The 20,440-nt window shown below is 42.1% G+C and overlaps 3 protein-coding genes across 7 annotated transcripts in view; 2 read left to right on the forward strand and 1 right to left on the reverse strand.

The window, feature by feature from the left end:
* Positions 1 to 178, forward strand: part of sgsm3 (small G protein signaling modulator 3) — a 19,813-nt gene extending 19,635 nt beyond the window's left edge. For all 3 annotated transcript variants that reach the window (XM_028599029.1, XM_028599030.1, XM_028599028.1), the window contains one exon: positions 1 to 178. This exon is cut by the window's left edge and continues 1,490 nt beyond it. The gene's annotated coding sequence lies outside the window, so the exon portion shown is untranslated.
* gtpbp1 (GTP binding protein 1) lies at positions 167 to 12,172 on the reverse strand. Of its 3 annotated transcripts, none has more exons than XM_028599031.1 (14): positions 11,694 to 12,172; positions 9,684 to 9,795; positions 9,352 to 9,532; positions 8,971 to 9,154; positions 7,885 to 8,049; positions 5,326 to 5,449; positions 4,497 to 4,611; positions 4,267 to 4,411; positions 3,417 to 3,599; positions 3,006 to 3,141; positions 2,420 to 2,598; positions 1,861 to 2,025; positions 1,532 to 1,582; positions 167 to 1,279 (listed from the first exon to the last, which is right to left on the reverse strand). In XM_028599031.1, exons 1-14 carry the CDS (start codon positions 11,886 to 11,888, stop codon positions 1,163 to 1,165), a joined length of 2,052 nt encoding a protein of 683 aa, XP_028454832.1. In that variant the 5' UTR covers positions 11,889 to 12,172; the 3' UTR covers positions 167 to 1,162. The 3 variants fall into 3 exon arrangements, with proteins under 3 accessions (XP_028454832.1, XP_028454834.1, XP_028454833.1); XM_028599033.1 differs by lacking the exon at positions 11,694 to 12,172 and adding an exon at positions 11,172 to 11,229; XM_028599032.1 differs by lacking the exon at positions 1,532 to 1,582.
* A 3,290-nt stretch (positions 12,173 to 15,462) lies between these two features.
* On the forward strand, positions 15,463 to 19,615 carry lgals2a (lectin, galactoside-binding, soluble, 2a). Its single transcript, XM_028599775.1, has 4 exons — positions 15,463 to 15,571; positions 17,893 to 17,972; positions 18,342 to 18,513; positions 18,937 to 19,615. Exons 1-4 carry the CDS (start codon positions 15,563 to 15,565, stop codon positions 19,081 to 19,083), a joined length of 408 nt encoding a protein of 135 aa, XP_028455576.1. The 5' UTR covers positions 15,463 to 15,562; the 3' UTR covers positions 19,084 to 19,615.
* Positions 19,616 to 20,440: the final 825 nt, after the last annotated feature.

Genomic DNA, 20,440 nt, shown 5'->3' on the forward strand with positions numbered 1-20,440 from the left:
TGCAGTGCGTTGGAGAAAAAGAACACGATAAACATCAAAAACCCCATTTGTTTTCCTGTTAAATTATTCCAAGTTAAAAAAAAAAATGTTTTGATCTACCAAATAAAATGCATAGTATTAAGATGTTTGTCATTTGAGAAAAGTGAACATAGAAAAATAAACGCTCTTTAAAAGTTCAGTAAAGCCTGTTTATTAATGGTCAGTTTTTTTAGCCGCAAAGTGTTTAAAATGTCACAACATGTTAACAGCAACAGGCCATAACGCATGGGGTACTAGAGTTACAAGTAGCACTGCAATTACTGCATGTCTTATAATCGTCATGAGCAACTTTGAGTGACAAGATTATGTGCTGTATTTGTTTGTACTGACACTATTTGTATAAGGATTGTAACATGGCCGACACTGCTAGATACTGCTGAATCTAAGCATGCAAGTGAGAATAGGTTGAACTATCGATGACTATCTGTGAACCTTCTGCATATATGCCAAATAAATAACTTGACAATTATAAAATGTAACCGCTTATTTCCATATATCTAGAATTTGAAATCATTATGTGCCCTCTGCTACATTCATTTATGATTTGCATACATTTTGTACAATGGCAGCTTTTCAATCAGAGCACGACTAGCAGCTAATTTACATAATGCAGTATAAATAGGTACATGATTTGTTTTTCATTGCAAATACACAGGGAAAGCATGGCGGAGTTTTATGTTATAGCTGCTCATATTGGTACGGGACCTTTGTTTTCGGTTTAGCCTCCCTCCCTTTCACTGACATTGAGCCAGAGGACTGAATTGTAGATTTCATAGACACCTAAAATATGGATAAAATTAAATAAATCATCATCTTGAGTTAGGCTAACCTCAAAAAAAACACATTGCTTTCCATCACCAAAACAATTCAAAATAGTAAAGGCAGCTGATGTTAAAATGCATTAAAGGGTGTATGTCTTTTGGTTTGGGACATACCCCTTTGTGTTCCCTTTTGAAAAAAATGAAAACTATGTGACCTGTTGCAAAAAGGCAAGGAGTGATAAGACTGAGGAGTGTCTTGCTCCAAACATGTGTCCTTCATAGTTTGTGGAATGAGAGCACTTAGTGGAGTGATAGCAGGAGAGAGGGAGTAGGGGGGGGGTTACAAGGGGCAAGAGGTCAGTTCAGGAGCCTCCTGTTCCTGATGAGGAGGGAGCTGCTGTGGAGTTGGTGCTGCTGTTCTGGCCTTTTCCTTTGTGCCTCTGGCCACCCCGTCTTCTTCCACCTCCTCCAGACTTTGGCTGCAAGGGAGAGATAACCAAAACACTTGATACTGTAAGGCACCTCCAAGTCCAAGTGCATTTGAACTAGTTGATACGGAAAGTGGTAATATTAGGCAAGATATGAAAAGAACGTGAGTGGAAAACATTGTTTCCTGAAAATGTATCAAGAAACAAGATCTCCGGGTTATGAGCTGAACCTTCTCGCTTACACAATCTTCCCTTTTCAGGTTCTCCGCTGTTGTGGTTTCATTTTGAATTGAACAATTTTACCTTGTTCTCTTTGTTGCCCTCCTTTATCTGAGGGTCTTCGTCTCCCTCTCCCTTTAGGAAGCCAGCCACGCAAGCAAAGGAGGGGGGAGAGAGTAAAGAGGAGTGATGTGGCATGACACAGTTAAAGTTTAGGATGAAATGGGACAAAATCAAAGCAGAAGAAACAAATGGGAGGAGGACACAGAGCAGGTAACAAGTTACAAAAGAGCAGCAATGTTAGGCCAAGTACACAGTAAAAAGTCAGCAAATCCAATGAAACACAAGATCACTACCACACTAAATAAAAAAATAAAAACACCTATAGTAACATTTTTATTGACTTGTCTCACCGGTTGTGTCACGTTTGGGATGTTTGCTGACTGTGCTATCGTTGCTACATCATCACTGGCTGCCGTGGTGCCGTCCTCTTTTCTCAGCGGTGCCTTCTTTGTAGACTGCATTTTGATTTGTGGAGGTTTGGAATTTGATGGTAGATTATTGGTGGATTGCAAAAGCTGAAAATATGAGACAGTATTTGAGTCTCAACAAGACTTATTTTTCTTCTTTTTTTAGACAAGGAAATAGTTTTTCTTTTCGTTTACCTACTCTTAAATGCCTAATGAGAATAACGTATGGTTATAGTAGTCTTGGTTGTAGTAAATTATCATAGGAATGGAATCCACTATTTTCTGCTCTTACCCTGTGTGAATTGGCAATCAGCATTACAGATATTGTCCTAAAAAATTCCCCATTTAATAAATCGGGCTTTAGGCACTGGCACATCATTGTAATGGGAAAAATACATATCTTTGAACTTTGATTTTGTCAGTACTGCGGCCCTACCGCTCATCGTGTAAGTCATTTCTCAGTGTAAGAACAAGTCCTTGATCTTCCAGAAGGCTGCGTTACCTTGGTGATGGTACCCACAGCCTTGGTGCGTCCCTCCCTGAACACCAGCCTCTGGTCGCAGTGCAGGTACTCCGGGGTTTTGATGAAGCGGAAGTGGACTGAAGCCTTGTCCCCTGTCCGTAAGCAGTCTTTGTTCATAGACAAGATGGTGGCTGTCTGCCTTATGCTGCCACAGTGGACTGAGTGGTGGGTGAGGACGGAAAGGTGATTGGATAGAGGAAAAAAAAAGAGATGAGAGAAAATTTGTTTATGAGTATTACAAAAGGCAAGAGGGAGCCACTAAAAGACACGCATGCACTTATTGTTAAGTGTCTGTGAGAGCATTATTTGTCATTGGTGAGACACTGCGCTGTACTTCTATCAAACGTAATCACTGTGTACAACCCTTGAGAAAATGATGTAGTACAAACTGTCCATTATTTCAACAAAGCAGCATTTAAGAAATGTTAAATGCTATTTGGAAATTGGCTACAAATCTTCAAGGCACTCGAATGTGCAGTCGATAACACAAAGCTGCTGCGGAAACCCACAGAACATGCACTTTTGTCGCAACTCCTTGACACTTTTCCGCATCATTGTTACCCACCCATGGCCTGGTATCTGGGGGATATCGTAGTGGGATGATGCAGTACCAGGATCTCAGCCTCAAACTCCCAAGTGGCCTGTGGGCACAGCCTTGGGGAAACCATCACCATGCCTTTCCTTATGGACGAACGCTTGATCTTTACAAAGAGGTGAAGATGACAGAACACTGTTGTCATCAGTTCTCTAGATCATATCTCAAGATCAGATCTATTAGATCAGTGGAGCGTGATAAGAAAGATGGAAGAAATGAGGGTAAGAACCATACATGTGACCATGGCGATACAGAACCTTCCCCAATAACACAAATACAGCACACGGTTTGAGCAGCCAGTTAATTAATCCATCATAACAAAAACATGCGGTCCCAAACTCCCCCCCCAGAGGCTGTTGTGGGAGATTTTTCTCCCCCTACCTTTTTGAGAGCAAATGAGGCAGTCTGGCCACCTCGAACCTCCTTCACGGGCATTCTTTTGCGGTGGATTGATTTGACGGCAATGGGGATGAAGCTGCCCAAGGGGTCCGGCCCTAGTAGCATTGTATCATTCAGACGTATGAGTCCACGTAAAGTAGTTCCTGACACCACTGTTCCCACTCCCTGAGACATTAAACAGAACACAAGCAGTGGTTTAGATAGCATTTGCTAGGTGCTGTTCTGTATGATGTGTGAGGTTTGTACCTGTAGCATGATAAACCTCACTTATCCACTAAATAAGGATACAATCCTTCCAGGAAAAAAAAAAAAAAAATATCCTTGATTATGAGGCACGTTTTCTTAAAAACTGCGATGGAATATGCGGGATATGTTTGCAATTTTATGCAATGAAATTGCGGGAATTTGCAAAAACTGCGGTTTGATGAAAAAGAGAAAAAAAAGTGATTCCCCCCAACACCCTGCTTTTCGATGATGTTCACGTCGCCTAATTACGTCACTTCATAACGTTCCCATTTTAGCGGGAAAATGGCTGCTCTTGTGTGAAGTAAACTCAACCTTTTTCAACTTTCTGCTAAGATATGTGTGACTTTTTTTGCAACGAAAATGCGGGGATTATGAAATCATGCAAGCCCCGCATATTTTGCGCGGAAATCGGCAATTTATGCGGCGAAAGTGCGCGTATTTGAAAATATGCGGCCCCCACATAAATATGCGGACTTTGGCTGATTATGCATTGAATTATGCGATTGCATAATCGCGTTTTTCTGGAGGGACTGTATATAATGCGCACAGTGTAATGCATTTAGTGATATGTCACTGGTCAGAGTACCGGTACGGAGTAGGTGTCGTCTATCTGAAACTCAGCGGGCTGGTCGTCACGGTAGGAGGTCCTGGAGGAGAGCAGGTTGAGAAACATCTTGAGCAGGTCCATGTTCTCTCCGGTCACATTGGAGATCTGAAAGATGGGACACATCCTGGGGGGGGGGCACACAACACACACGGGTTACAGAGGATCCTTTTCATTCCTACTCTGAATCTGAATGGGACAAGACTTTGTACCTCTCCGAACTAAAGTTCGACGCCGTGACTATGACGTCGTCCTTGTTCTGTACCAGGACAGGGATCTTCCTACAGCCGGGCGACTTCAGTAACCTCTGGAGCAGCTTCAATGTCTCTGTTAGGAGCAAAGCAAGACCACAAGAATTATAGCACATAGCCTGATAATGAGCAGCCTGGTCCTACCAATAACCAATCGCTAACGTTTGGTCGGGACGTCCGCTTAGCATCGCTAGCGTTCGCCTTAGCAACGCTAGCGTTCGCCTTAGCCAACTCCTTCACCGCTAATGGAGCGAACTGGAAACTCAAACTTTTCCCGAACCCCATGGGGGAGGAGGGCCACGACATCATGGCCACCAACACAACTCAGCAAAGATTGTTCTTGCTCGGGCTTTAACTTCTGGATATTCGGAAGCGTTGCCACAATGGACCGCATCTTTCTCCGCCGCCGTTACGGAACTACAACTCAAACTAGCGCACGTCACGGCCTCAACGTCATCGTTCTCAGCCACTCCCTCCGTTTGCTGATTGGACCGCCAAATATTTGGTCGGAGAAAACCCAAGTGGAGTAGTGAAGGAAAATTAAAATTGAGCGGAAGCAAGTAGAAGGGCGGAGCCAGGCTAGATAATGAGCATAGCACAAAATGTTTTTAATGTCCGGTTTTGCTGTGCAGTCAGACTGAATGTAAAATTAGAAATTAAACACATCAACACATGGTGTAGGAAAAGATAACGACACATACTTACTAAGCTCTTCCTATTACTACATTGTCTTTTCAAATGTAAGCGAGAAGTATAGTTTGAGTTATAAAAGGGACTCCACAGGACTGACCTTGCAGGATGTTGGCTGGACACATGTCTATCTTGGTTACCACTACAAACACAGGCACATTCAGGGCTAGGGCCAGGCCCAGGTGCTCTTTGGTCATCCCTACGATACCTGCATTACTGCCCACCTGGCGAGCCAGGGAGAGAGAAAAATTAATGAAGAAAAAAAAGAAAAAGGGGGGAAAAAGCATTTATTGTACATTTCAATATATAATAACAATCATTTCACATTTGGGTAAGTAGTAAAACTGGTTTAATTCAAAGTTTGAACGTTTCACTACATAGATAGACGTATAAATAAATATAGATAAAAACAATACATGCAGGCAGACATTTTGAGTTTTTTTAAATATATGGCACCCATTAGGGGTGTGACGAGACACTCGGCTCACCAGACGAGACACGAGATTGGGGTCACGAGAACGAGACGAGATTTTAACACTAATTTAAACTTTACTCAGAGAACCAAGGTTACAACGTAACCAAGCGTTTCATTGCAGCAGTAAACAAGGAAGTAGGCTGCTCTTGGATTGGTTTATGACCATTTTAAGACGAGGGGAGAACATTTCTCTTTGTTAAATATTAAAATGAAAGTAAGTTTTGCTTTCTGCTTTCGACTCATTTAAAAAAAAGACAAGCGAAAGAGAGCGATCTGGGCCGGTCAGCGCCACAGTGAACAGTCTGTGTATGTGTGTCGGGCACGAGTGAGAGAGAGAGAGAGAGAACGAAAGAGAGAAAGCAGTCGTACCCTCTAAAGTTCTAACGCTGGGGTTTTACAGGCAGCTTTTTACAACTTCAACTCCTCTAACGCTCTGCATAAGTGAACTCAGAGTCAACTTTGGTGACCGGGCAGGGGATCTTCTATGCTAATGTAGAGGTCCAAGCCAGACTTCAAAGCCAGATATATTGTAAGCAGGGGCGATTTTAGTTGCTTATGTTTCAATTTGGGTTCTAATCTGCACCATGAAATTACCAACTTCTTCTCTGGGGACCACCAACATTAAACTTCACAACCGCACTCCAGAGGCCTGTACTACGAAGCAAGATCAACATGCCCTGGATCTCTTTCGGTTATCTGGCTTCACCTAACCTAACAACCGCGGTCCCGCATAAGCTGTACCACGACGCTTGTTATCAACTAGTTCAGTCAACTCAGGGTTTCCCAATCCAGCGGTGCGCGCGTTCACACAAAAGAGGCGGTGTTTGCGCACTACGACCAATCGCAAGCATCTACCAGAGCCGCTTATGTTATATATAAGAAGAGCAAATCATAATTCTACATAAATATGAAGAACACAGACTTGGTTTTACAGGGAAAACGCAATACAGTCGCTGCTTCCTGAAAAAAGAAAGGAAAACTGGCAAAAAAAATAGCCGAGGCTGTAGGCTAGATGTTTAAATCACAACTCCAATATCACTTCCTCATCAGTCAGGACCAAGATCTGATCATAATTACACTTGTGCTTTCCTTAAACTGCCGTTGCTTTAGCCTATTATTTCAGTTTCAACCCTGGCATTGGGAAGCCATCGTGAGAGAAAATAAAAAATCTAAAAACATAATTCAAACCGATGTGCGCATTGGCGACACACGGCTCACGAAGCCAACAAATAGCCGATATGTAATGCCGGGGTTGTCGGTCTCTAAATGTTTTAACTTTTATGAGCGCTCCCCTTCCCTCTCTCTCTCTCTCTCTCTCTCTCTCTCTCTCTCTCTCTCTCTCTCTCTCTCTCTCTCTCTCTCTCTCTCTCTCTCTCTCTCTCTCTCTCTCTCTCTCTCTCTCTCTCTCTCTCTCTCTCTCTCTCTCTGCTGACACTTATCAATGGAGTATTGATTGGTCAGCAGGAGGTGCTTTTACACCGGTTGATCTCTGATCCCCAACTTAACCTGCTCCCGACCAGGTTAGGTGTTCAACATAAGTTACCACGGCGATTGAACCCGATAACAAGTGATCCATCTTCGTGATACAGAAAATCCTGGGTTGAACCTGAAGTTAGCTCGCTAACGCCAAATCCTGCTTCGTAGTACAGGCCTCTTCTCTCCCTCTGACAGATTAGATAGAGACTCAGGCGGGAGTCTGGTACAACCACCTCCGATTGGTCGAAACTACGTTTCTGTTAACCCTTTCCTTAACTGGGTTCCAGGTGCATGGCATCAGCGACACAGGATATTAAACCGATTTCTAGCCCTTTGAACCTGTAATTGTTTGTCCTCTGTCACTAACAGAAAAGTTCACAAACTCTCACTTGAAGTACCAAAATTGTTTGAAGTACCAATTTTTTTTATTGTAATTTTTAGGGGGGCTTGAGATGAAATTTGGCTTGAGCCCCCCTAAAAAAGGGTCTAAAATCGCCCATGATTATAAGACCAACCAGGTTAGACTCCATCTACTGGCTGCTGCTCTGCACTTGTGACCCATATCGCGAGACAATTTTTACCTCGATGAGAAGTCTCGTCACATTTTAATCTCCCTTGGACGAGATCTCGTCACACCTCTAGCACCCATTCATCATATCTACCAGGCCACACACACAAAAAAAACAACTTCTGAACCCCCCTTCTCACCATGAGCATGCAGAAGTCAGGCAGGTGTCCGGTCATCCCAAACACGGTGGTCTTGAGGTATTTCTCATGGCCAGCCAGGTCAATGAAGGTTATCACCTTGGAGGACTTCTCACAGATTTTGGTCCAGTCCAGGCTTCCTCCATGACTATCTGGTTTGTTCACCACCTAGTGGCATTGTTAAATCCACATCATTCAGCACCACTCATACAGTAAGCATGTTGCCATTTCCACCATCTCTCTCGTGGATGTTGCCAGTTCCTGAGGGAGGCTGCCAAGTACTATAAAAAATTGTTGTCTAAATCAGTGGTTCTCAACCTGGGGGTCGGGACCCCAAAGGGGGGTCGCAAGATAATTTCTGGGGGTCGCCAGATGGTTGGGGAGGGGGAAAAAAGACATACTTTAGGTTGGGGAATGGCTTTTACATTAATGTGTGAAGTTTGGTTCATTTCATGAGCTTCATTTGTAAATCAGGAGGCTCTAAAACACAGAAAGGGTGCTGTTCTGGGCGGGTCAGGGGGAGAAAAAAAGTCACAAAACACATTAAAAAAAATACACAGAGCCTGGAGCACATTGGACAAGGCTAGGTGCTAGATGCTAAAACTTAAAGTTATCTGTCATTAAGAGCATTCACAAAATTCACTCAAAATAAGCAGGGGGAGGTGCGTGAAAACACCGGTTTGAACACCAACCTCATTATTCGGGGTTATTTAACCACTGGTGTAAATAACTGGTACTAAGTTCTGGTGAACAGCCCCTGAGCAAGAGTACCTAAACTCCAACTTATAATGCATTTATGGTTCCACACATGCTACATTAGCTGGTGGTGCACTTGGATCACTCTACATTCATTCACACTCTCTTTTTCTGGATGCCATCCTCTGCATTCCCATGCCTCTGCTCCTACACTTCTTGTTCCGATAAACCGGCTTCCCTTCTCTAGGTACTGTCCATATTTCCTCCAGAATATCAACGCATTTGAAAACCTCATTGTGTGGCAAAAAACTCAATCATTTAAACTATAATTCTAATGCTTTAACAACTATTCTTTCATAAGCTTCCCTGCTCTGCCACCTCCCCACCCCTCACCTGTCCCTCCTGGTCAAACCCCAGGATATCGTTGCCCACACTGCTGGTCCTGCCACTCTCCATCTCATGTTTGTGCCTGAAGAGCTTTTGGCGGGCAAAGCCCCTGCCATTGTCCAGCTCTCCGTGCGTTAACACTCCCAGCAGAGTACTCTTACCAGCATCCACGTTACCCACGACTGCAACCCTGAGGGACAGAGGAGTATCAAAATGTCACTGAAACTGTACAAGGAAGGCATCACTCTCTGACATGTCTCGTTAAAGAAAATGAAACCAATTTAGTGAAAAAAGAAAGGAACTATTATCATTGCCTAGGTATTGTGAGTGGGATCTATCTCTGGATTGCAACCGTGACCCTTTTGATTCTGATCTCTGACCACTCACCTGACCTCCAGGAAGTCCAGCTCACCCACACGCCGGCGGATCAGATAGTCGCGTACCAAACCGGCAGCCTCACTGCGCTCCCGGAGCGTAATAAGGTCAGCATCCACTTGCTCACACATAGAGCGCACCGTGGCTGCTGAGGCCTCCATATCCCTCTCATCCAGGCCCCAGTCCCCGCCATCTATGGCAGAGAGAGACAGAGGAGGGAGAAGAACAAGAGCTAAACTTACACAACGTAACAAGCGGACTCTACGATTTGTCCAGGTTTTTGTAAACCGCTTTGGCACAGATTGACTGCAAAATTGGAGGGAATGTGTTTGTGTTTTTCTCACCTGAGCCCATTCCAACCATATAGATGGTCTCTCCGCATCCCTCTTCCATCCTGTCCCGTAGCTGGCGAAGTAACGAGTCATACTGCTCTCCATTTGGGCTAACAAGTGCCAGCTATTGGGTTTGTGCACGCAGGTGAAAAGAGGAAAACAGAGACAAAAATGAACTGTTGTGGGAGCTAGGACCCTGGCTGGGTGGTTCTTCTACAATACATGTATAATCAAAGCAAATCCTTTTGCCAATGAGTTGGAATCTGTGACAGTCATTAACTGTTCAAAAGTTGGTGGTCATTGCCCAAGGTGTGGTTGCTTTGACAGTGACTGCACTTCAAAGTAAGCATCAGTCTGGACATTTTTCCCTCAGTTCAGACAACTCTTTTATATTATATGTAGAAAGTAAACCTAGAGGGAATGGCAAGTACAAAAGCTGCTCTCCGCACACAAACAAAGCTGTCTCTCGTCCAATGAAACGCCTCAATGTTACATGTGAACACACTATTATTAGGCTAGTGGGAAGGCATCAAACATCTTGAGATACCCCAACCAGACTCAGAACAAAGCGCAACCATGCTTTTATTTTCTCTAAGGTCTCCCCACATATAAAAATAGATTCTCCTATACAATGTTTCACTGCAAAAGTGGTTAAACTGACAGATATTGTGACAGCATCCTGTTGCAGACGTCGAAGCCTCTAAGCCTCCTTAGGAGGTAGAGCCGGGGTTAGGGTTGGCTATTTATAGGAGTGAGCCACCTTGAGGGCCCCCCCTTTGGTGGATACAGGGGTCAGAGGAGGCTTTAGTCCTGCAGAAGTCCACAATCAGCGCCTTCATCTTGCTAATGTTCAGCTGCAGGTGGATCGGTTTGCACCACCCGACAAAGTCATCCACCAAACCTGTGTATTCCTCTTCCTGTTGTCCACTGATAACACCCAACAATTGCGGAGTCATCCCAGAACTTCTGCAGGTGGCATGACTCTATGCCCATTTCTGTGACGTCATGTTGTGTTCTTTAACCCCCCAATGTAGCACAAGTAGGTTTTATATTTCACAATTATAGTTTTCCTTAAATCATTTATGGATCACGACATGTCCGACCGCACTTGGAGGCAGCTTCATTTTACAGAGAAAGAGAGAAATAAAAGAGACGGCGGGAGGGACTGCTTTGCTGGAAACAGTCAGCTGTTACCCCAAACTCCTGGGCAGTTGTGTGTTTTAAAACGTTCTTGTGAGAGCGATGGAGGCATGTCACACCACGCAGGGTGGCGTCAGGTTGCGGGTTCTCCAAAAGTTCAATCAGTCTCAACTTTTTAAGACTGCGGGTTTTTTCGGCTCCCCACCGCCGCAGCTTAAAACGTACACTACTCTCATTCAAAATGAATGGACAAAGTATTGTTTTCGCCGGAACGCGTGCGTGCGTGCGTGTGTGTGTGTGTGTGTGTGTGTGTGTGTCTAGGCATTATTGCTGCCCGGTATGGTCCAGCAGCTGGCTCACCTGTTACCTGACCCTTATCTTGTTGCCCTCCTGTATTTCATCAGCCTGTGTGTTTGCGATGGGGTCGCCATGTCAAGTCAATGTTATGGTGTGTGACAAACCATAACAACCCTTGTTTTACGACGCAATTTTGTTTACGTTGCTGTGCCATGCTTTAGACAGTATCACCAGACTTGATTAGATAGAGACTTTGTAACTTAGTAGAATTATGGTGCAACGTGCTTCGAATGTTAGTATCAGATGGGGCTAGCATAGCCACAACTAGCTATTTTATTTAACGTCAGCAAAAGCAATGCCCTGCGTCCTGATCTTGTATTGTAGGCTATAGGTACCACCTGCATTTAGTAACGTTAGTTAACGTTACAGTATGGAGCAGCATATGATGTTTGGTAACGTTACATAGTTATAACGTAAACGTACATGCAAGAAACATACTTTGTTTCAATCATTCATTCATTCATTCATTCATTCCCAGGAGCATTATATTAGCAGCGCCATAATAGCAAATGGGCCTTTCTTTACCTTATTGGTGAAGTCAACCCCACGGCCCTCGGGCTCGCCATTGATCATGTCCCCGTCCTCAAAACACTCGTCTTCGTCCTCGTCCCCGCATCCTCCCCGGTCTGGAGCAAATATACTCGCGGGGACTAAAGCATCAGCCAGCGGTATGGAGCCTGGGCTGATACCCGGCTCATGCGCCGCTGCTATTGATGCCATTTCTATGACAGCCTTGCAGTAACGTTAATAAATGTCAAGCTGTCCCGATTGTTGTGATGACGGCTGCCCGTCGGCTGGTAAACACGCATACACGCTAGCCAGCACAGCAACTTGCCGCAAGCTCCAAACGCTACCGTACAGCTCCGCTAGATACGTCAGTCAAACTGTATCACCTCACTTTTCTTAACATTACAATTACGTGCTGCAAATATGCTGCCAGTTTGCATTGAATCCATTTAAAAGTACAATTGACACCAGCAATATTAATAAGGAAGGAAGGTGTGGGTGTGTACGCCTTTTTACTTCCTATTCACCAATGGTATTGAAGTAGTCAATATGAATATATTAGCAGTGGACCAATACCATAGAGAGAGGGTTGTTCATATGATTTTAAGGTGGACCAGCCCCTCACAGAGCAGCAGGGCTGGAGCCTGGTTATGTTTTTGTTATGGTGTAATCGGAGTGTAATACTCATGTAGGCCAACTGTAATGACAACAGAAAACAAAGATGCTCTTTTGGGTTAATTAATTGTCAACTCAATAAAAGTTTGCTATCGTTATCCTAAAATATTTTTTTTTATCTGCGAAGTATTCCCCCTCCTGGCCCTGTAGAAGTTTGTTCTGACAAAATGACCAGCCAAGTTTCATATAGCCTAGTTAAAAATAGTTTGACATAAGTTGATCACTAAAACAAGCAATGTTTTTTTTTTGTTTTTTTTTATCAAAATCAGTGAAAATGACATAGGTGAATAGGCATTCACCTTACAATACTAGCAAGGATGCTTATATGGGAAATAAGACAGAAAGCAGCATCATGCTGTGGACTTGTTTTGATTTACTTAAAGTAGCTACTAGACCTGTCAAGCGAGTAAGAGTTTCACAATGATGTAAATATGTATGAGAGTGACAGCAATCAGGTTTGTGTTGAAGGGTCAAATTACACATTACAATAGTGTTGCATTTCCCATAAACATATTACACAGCGTTGCATCAGGGAGGCAGTCGTTCACTTTTGGCTCATGTCAATTTCATCGGTTTAGTGTCCGCCCCTGATAAGCTGTGTAGTATACTTTGATTTACTTCTGTAGATATTATTCATGTGACATCACACTTTTGGCACAATGATACGGACCATGATATGCTTCGGTAACACCATCAATTTATTTTCAAATATATACGTTTCAGCATATACTGTAATAATAAATATAATACTACCATCATAACCAGGTTTTCCAGAGACACCTCTGTGCCATTTATTTTAATAGTAAAATAATAAAGTCACAGCAAGTACCATTCAGTACCATTATAGCTGTTTACCCATGTCTCTCCCCCACAACTTAAACCCCACTTCCACAATAAGAAGGTACATTTGGCCGCTTTTAAGGTCAAACTCGGGGAAACTTTGGGAATTATTATATGTTTTTTGTCAAAATTAGTGACAAAGGAAAGAATTCCCAAATTGTTTACTTTTCAATCAATATAATTTCATCCTCCTTCATCATCAACATTGTTCTACAGATTGAACTAGTCTGTGTGAGGAAAACAATGCATAAATTCACAGATTGGGTTGGGATTAATTATACAGGTTATAGAAACATAGCCAAATTAACACGAATGATTCATGTTTATATTAGCCTTCTTCTGAGTGAAGTGTGAGAGCTGGATAAGCGTGACTTTTGAAGCTAAGGACTGAAAATGCTGCTGCAATTTTGCAGCCAGTCATCAAATTGATGTGGTGTTGCAGTTCTTCACTGTGACCACTGCAGGGCAGTGAACATTCATGTGTCTAAATTCAATCAGTTCGGGGTTCAACTCCGCCTAGTGTCAAAGCAGACACAATACCAGACTAATAATTCCAGTCAAAACTTGATACTTTGATGAAACAATCCGAAGAGATAGCTGTGTGTCTGTGCGCCGCCGAGTATGTAGATGGAGGAAGCAACTTTCACAAAGGCAGTATTTCTTGCAGCTGGCATGCATTACATGTTGCAGGGGTTCATATTGTTTGGTAACAAAGGGTATCATTATAAAGCAGATCAACATTAGTGCAGCATGACAATGAATACACTTATTGTGTGTGTGTGTGTGTGTGTGTGTGTGTGTGTGTGTGTGTGCGCGCGCGTTTGTGTGTGTGTGTGTGCGCGTTTGTGTGTGTGTGTGTGTGTGTGTGTGTTTTTTTCTCTGTTTATGTGAAAGGTTTATGTGTAATTAGATCTGCTGACTGTCTTAAGACTGGTTCTTCTTGCGGCAAGAGGAAACATAAGGTCTCTGTGCCAGTTGAACTTCTGATGCAAGAACCACATCTCATGACAAGTCATATTAATATAGCTTCCTAGATACATGTCTAGTTAAAGAGCTGCCCCTTTAAATTAAGCTATTATCCAATGGATGACGTATGAATGCACATCTCTGTTTGTTGTGGAGGAGGTCAGTGTAGTTTAAGCTGTGACTTGGACACTGCTGATTCCTTGGATCACGTATAAATGCCAGCAGTTTGAGATAAGAACAAGCCACACACTGTTTGTCAGATAACATTCAGAAAGAACATCTGAACTACAGATGTGCACTTACAAGCGGGAGAGTAATGATGAGTGTGTGCTTGTCTGTCAGTGAACAAAATGTAAAAGCAGATGTGTTGTTAGTAATCAGCAGACACACAGGTCAGTTGTGTGTTAACCTGTAGGCATGATTATAAACACTTCATTCCCCATAGAGCCCTTTCACGTGTGTGTGTGTGTGTGTGTGTGTGTGTGTGTGGGAGAGAGAGATACTTTTTTGTCATCTTGTGATGACCAAACCTTCCTACCCTTTTGTAAATGAAATAGTTATTAATTTTCTAAAACAAAATCCATGTATGCAAACCTTTGCAGATAGGCACCATTTAAATAAAAATACTAGTATTAATACAGAATTATGCAAGCTAGAGTTTATTGAACACATCCCAGTGCCACATCCCAATAGATCTAACCCAAGCATTTACTCAGGTCACTATCACCCCACCACACAAATGGGAATATAGTGTAGAAAAAGAAATGAAAAAAAAAATTCTTGACAGCTGCTCTGTGTGATTTTGTATGTCAGCAGATGAAAGTGTTGCTTATTGCTGACTGTGAGTCAGAGATTCAGATCATTTTGAGGATTTTACTCAGTTTCAACTTTTCACTTTGGTCCGTTTCCCTCCTAACTGAAGTTTTCTTACTCGGCAGGCAGACTGATCTCAAATGCTGCCATTGGATCCTACTGTAAGCTAGATACAGTAAGTGCACATTAAGGCTATTGGCTGTGCCAAATATTTAGTTATCTCCTTGGCAACAAATGCGTTTCTATTTCTGTCTGGCGCTCTGGCGCTCTGGCTGGTGTCCCGTCTCACAGTCAGACTCCACACCAGGTTACAATGTAACAGTCTGATGTCAACAAATCACTAATTATTCTCACTTTACTAAGGTCTGCAATCACTTGTTAAGCACTAAATTAGTTATTTACAGTGTATAACAACACATTGACGTCATTGGTTGATGTTCTCTGCTGGCCTGATTGTATTCGCTGCTTGAAATGTCACTCCAGTGGGAGGAACCTCCCACACTGTATAAATCCTCTTGTCAGGGTGCAGTGAGGCAAGGCCCTGCACCACTTTCATTTCTTCTCAGCTCAACTGACTGACTTCATCCACAAAGATGTTTAAAGTAAGTATAATTTTCACAATAATATTGTGTTTCTGTATTGCTTTTATTCTGTTTTTTTTTTTTAAAGATGAGCAGTGTTAGGTCATATCTTATAAGAGGCACTAACAGCTGGTGGAGTGTGAGCTCACTCTATGGCATGCCGATGAAACTGAATCAGCTGGACTATGCTTTAACTAAACCAGCTCATTGCACATAACATTAACTGTATTTTTCTTCTGAGAAGTCTGGGTCTTCTTAGATTGCCTTTTATGGTCAAAATATTCACCACAGAACACACGTGCATGCACATCAGTCACCATTGTATACTTTTTCTCAACTGCTTCAAATGCATGGAAATAATTTGACTGTTTAGGTTGTTCCATTCTTGCTGCAATAATTGTATTACACTGGAACAGAAATGCTTGTTAGCATGTCCATTTCATTCCAATCATCCCAGTTTTAATATCTAGATGCATTCAGGGTTGAAATCACTTTAAAGGATAACATTAATAAAGTCATAATCTGGAGGCTAGACTAGATGCTGACTATACTGTAATTCTCAAGTTTACTTCTTGAAGTGAACAAGTCAGCAGTGGTAGATTGTTAAGGCTGTTTTTGTCATGCAATTCTATCAGGGAATGTCTCTTGCACTGTAAATGGTCTATTTTGTATTTATATTAGGAAGAAATTCCAGAAGTATGACAGTTACTTAAGAGTAAAATAATTCCTTTATTCGTAGTAAATACATATGATTTCCTTGTACACTCTTGGAGTGTTGCTAATCAGTTGGTGGCGTGATTTATTTTGTTATCCAGTCAGTGAGAAGTGAAATCATTTGGCATCTCTTACACAATATAGTATGCAGATTCCTTTTGACAGCGGCGTATGGGAGAGATGCAGGGTGACTGCCAGCTCCGACCTCAGCCCATCCCCACACAGCTCTAGCCCCAGTGCCATGTGTTATTCACGCAATTTACATTTGGACTCTAACATGGAAAGAATGTCATACCCATGTCATTCTATGCCTTTACCTTCCCTTTTATTTCACGGTTTGGTTGTTCATTCAAATTTTTTTCTTTGCTTTTACTCCAGATTAATCCTTTCATTATCTGCCATAAACAGAAAACCACCAGCAATATGACACTATATCCGTCTTTTTCAGATTACAGGCTATTTCAACTTTTGTTAGGGTGAACAATATCACCAAAGGTCATTGGGAAACTGCCGTTGCACTCCAATTCCTGCAAGTTTGTCTGCCTGCATGTTAATCATTTTGACCCTGAACGTAATTAACCATATAAACTGCCTTTAAAGTTTTTTTTCGGTGGGAAAGGTTGGTCTCTTGTTGACTGTATGTAAAATCATTGTTAAGATTAGCAAGGATTTTTTCCAACAGCTGCAGTGCATTAAACTCACAAACATTATTAACTTGCCACTGTCCCCTGAAAAGTAAGTAAACATCACAATTCCAAAAAGCTTAATCTCTTGCTTATAAGGAATGTTTTCTCAAATGTAGGTGTGAATGATACAATTTTTACAAAAAATACACAACATTAAAACATCTTTATTTGTGTCAAATCATTTTCTGTTCAATTGCCACTTTGTGTGTGACCAGAAGATACATGATTGTGAAATGCTAATGGATTGTGTTTCCAGCTGCTTCTACTGTGTCTGCTCAGATTTTTCCAATGTCTCTTAACCTTCTACGTTTTCACACATTTTTAACTATACTGTGAAAAATTGCAAACCCTCAAAGGGCTGCTAAATTTGTACTCGTTGCCCTAGTGACAGTTGACAGTTCCCCAGTTACATCATTTGACAGCATGACAAAATGTTGAATAGCAGTGGTCTATGTTTCACAACAAAATAATAGATTGCTCAAGTATAATTTCCTAATTGTGGCACAGTTCAGTATTCCCCTGCCACATGTACAGTAGCAAGCGAGCTGAGGATTTCTGCTGTGCTCAGCTTTCTTTTCCACCGTGTATACCAACCGGTATTGCACTTAGGAAAATTTTACTCAGTTTAACGCTCGTTCCCTCTTCCTTTTTAAAACATTTTTACCCTCTGCCAAAATCTGTGTAGAGGAAAAGAGCCCTGGCAATGGTAGAGAAAAGAGCTGGAATCTTTGACCAGTCGACCAATGGGAGTATAATTGAAAACACATTTTCAGTTGTATAATTTCTAAGGATGAAGTGAGGATTGGAGAGTTGGCTGAGGTTACTGCTGGTGCTGGTTTATGCCTGAAGCTGCAATAATGATTGGATCTAGTAAAACCCCAGTAGTATTTCCACACACAATAATGTACTGTATCACTATCCTCCCCCTGTTTTCCTACGCAGGGTATGATCATAAAGAACATGTCCTTTAAGGTCGGGCAGACCCTAACCATTGTTGGAGTCCCCAAGTCTGAAGCTACAAAGTAAGTACTAATCACAGAAATAACAGAGGGTGGCCGAGCCTAATGAAACATATTCTTCTATGTTTTGTTCCTATTCTTCTTCTACTCTCTTCTGAACTCAACACGAGGGCCATTCTTTACAAGCACACTAACACAGAGATGGAGGTGGAAGCTGTAATCAGTTCCAGTCAGTGACTACCTATTAACTTCCCCTTAGTAATGTGGGGGCGATGATGAAGATGATGGTTAGCAGATGAAAAGAGCAACCACGCTACTGCTGAGGTTGTCTCAATATTTTTTGCGCTTTGGTGGCCTCTTCTTACCCATTTTAAATATAAGCAGCCATATTACTGTAAAAGTAATACATATTTTTGATACTTTGTGCCACAGTTTTGCAGTGAATATTGGCCCTGATGAGCAGGAGATTGCTATCCATATTAACCCTCGTTTCAACGCCCACGGAGACGAGAATGCGGTGGTCTGCAACTCTTACCAGGGAGGCAATTGGTGTGAGGAGCACCGTGAGGGAGGCTTTCCTTTCCACCAGGGAGAGGAGTTCAAGGTGAGAGGTTGTGTGTGTGTGTATGTGTGTGTGTGTGTGTGTGTGTGTGTGTGTGTGTGTGTGTGTGTGTGCGTACTCTAGCTGTACATATGCCTGCAGATATGTCTCATGCCTCTTGCTGTCTGTTAGGGACTTGGAAAATGTGTTTCACTCAATCATTTGAGCCCCAATTTACAGGCATCACATCTGAGAGCTATATCAATGAATTAATCATCAGATAAACTATTTCCAGGTATTTATAGTGATATATTACAGCATGCTTTGCTTTGGCTTTAAATACATCACTATGTTACATATTACATAGAAGTGGGAAGAGGTGTTAAGTTTGGAATATCCACCATTTAATACTTACTGTAAGTTCATCATGTAACATCTTTGTCTGCATATTCTTCCTTTTTTTCTCACTGTCTGTCCACCATCTAGATCGTCATTGAATTCACTCCGACAGAGTTCCAGGTGAATTTATCAGATGGCTCCATAATCCACTTCCCTAACCGCATGGGTGCGGAGAAGTACTCATTCATCAGCTTTGATGGGGAAGTTCGCATCACAAGCTTTGACATCAAGTAAACCCCCTGCCAGGAATTTTTGGATTGAAATACAGATTTTCTTTTTCAATTTCTCTTGCATCAGGTCACATATAGCCACAGCCTTTAAGTTCCTGAACCTCATGTGGTGTCGGCAGTGCCTTATATGTTTATAACACAGCGTTTTATGCAAGAATTTAGCTTGTTGACATGTGCAGATGCAAGCAACTACAGACAAAAAGATGGATAGATAAGATAGACACATACAGTACAAAGTCATAATACGCAGATGTACTCATAGAAACACATCTGGACATATTGTTGAGTGCGTGTCCTTCCTGCACACTTGACAGAAATACTGACTGAAAAGCAAACCAAACATAAAGTAGTCCCAAGCCCATGTTATCTGGCTATTATTTGCTTTGCAGTTTGTAGTGTTTAGTTGAAAAGTAAAACATAAAATGTTGCATGCTCTCTTGTTTTCCCATCCTGACATTCCAGATTTATAATGCTTGACTTTACAACATGTATTAAAGCATGTCCTTAATAAACTGCAACTTTTGTGACTCCTTAAACTTGTTAAACACGCATATTATCTGGTGCACGCTATCATTTAAGTTCACTGCAGTGGACATTCACACCAACTGGCTATGAGCTGACACAACACAATAACTTATCATCAATGAGAAAAAGGCTAATAATTAGTTCTGCATCACCGCTGATCCAGACAACCTCCTTGCAACAACAACTGAGACCATGAGCTCCGATTGTCCTGCTATGAATTCCTTTGACCAGCAGGTGCTCCCAGTGAACAAGACATGAATTCTCAAGCAATGAACCCAATTTCAACACAGTTTGGCTGGAAAACTTTCACACCGCAAGTCTTAATGCTTAATTCTGAGTTTTTGCTCAGATCCGATTTTTTTGTTTGGCTGTTCACATTACCTTTTAAAATGTGGCCTATGTCAGATTCCAGTGTGAACTTTGCGGTTTCAAACTGACCCGCATATGCAAAAGCACAATAACAATGACATCAGATGCAGCATGCTGTTGCACTAAAGTTAGGAAGGTTATGGAAGAAGTAAGCATTTTCGGTTTTATTTCAAAATGTTTATGCAATGGCAGCCATAACATTAATGAGTAGGTGCTGAGGAGGAGATGGTTACGATATGATCCTTCTAGCTTTGAATGAATTGAAGTATCTCCCCACTAATGCTAATTAGGTCTAACACCTCTCTCTCCCTCCATTGACTTGCTACATCACTGTTCTCCATTTTGTAGGCCCTTTCAAGTTTTTAATTTCACTGTCTGTGTCTTGGGCAGTGGCGATTTTAGACCCTTTTTAGGGGGGCTCAAGCAATAAAATTGCAAAAATCAATTTTAGAACTGCCATCATTATC

Source organism: Perca flavescens, chromosome 15, assembly GCF_004354835.1.
Source record: "Perca flavescens isolate YP-PL-M2 chromosome 15, PFLA_1.0, whole genome shotgun sequence".
Taxonomy (NCBI): Eukaryota; Metazoa; Chordata; class Actinopteri; order Perciformes; family Percidae; genus Perca; species Perca flavescens.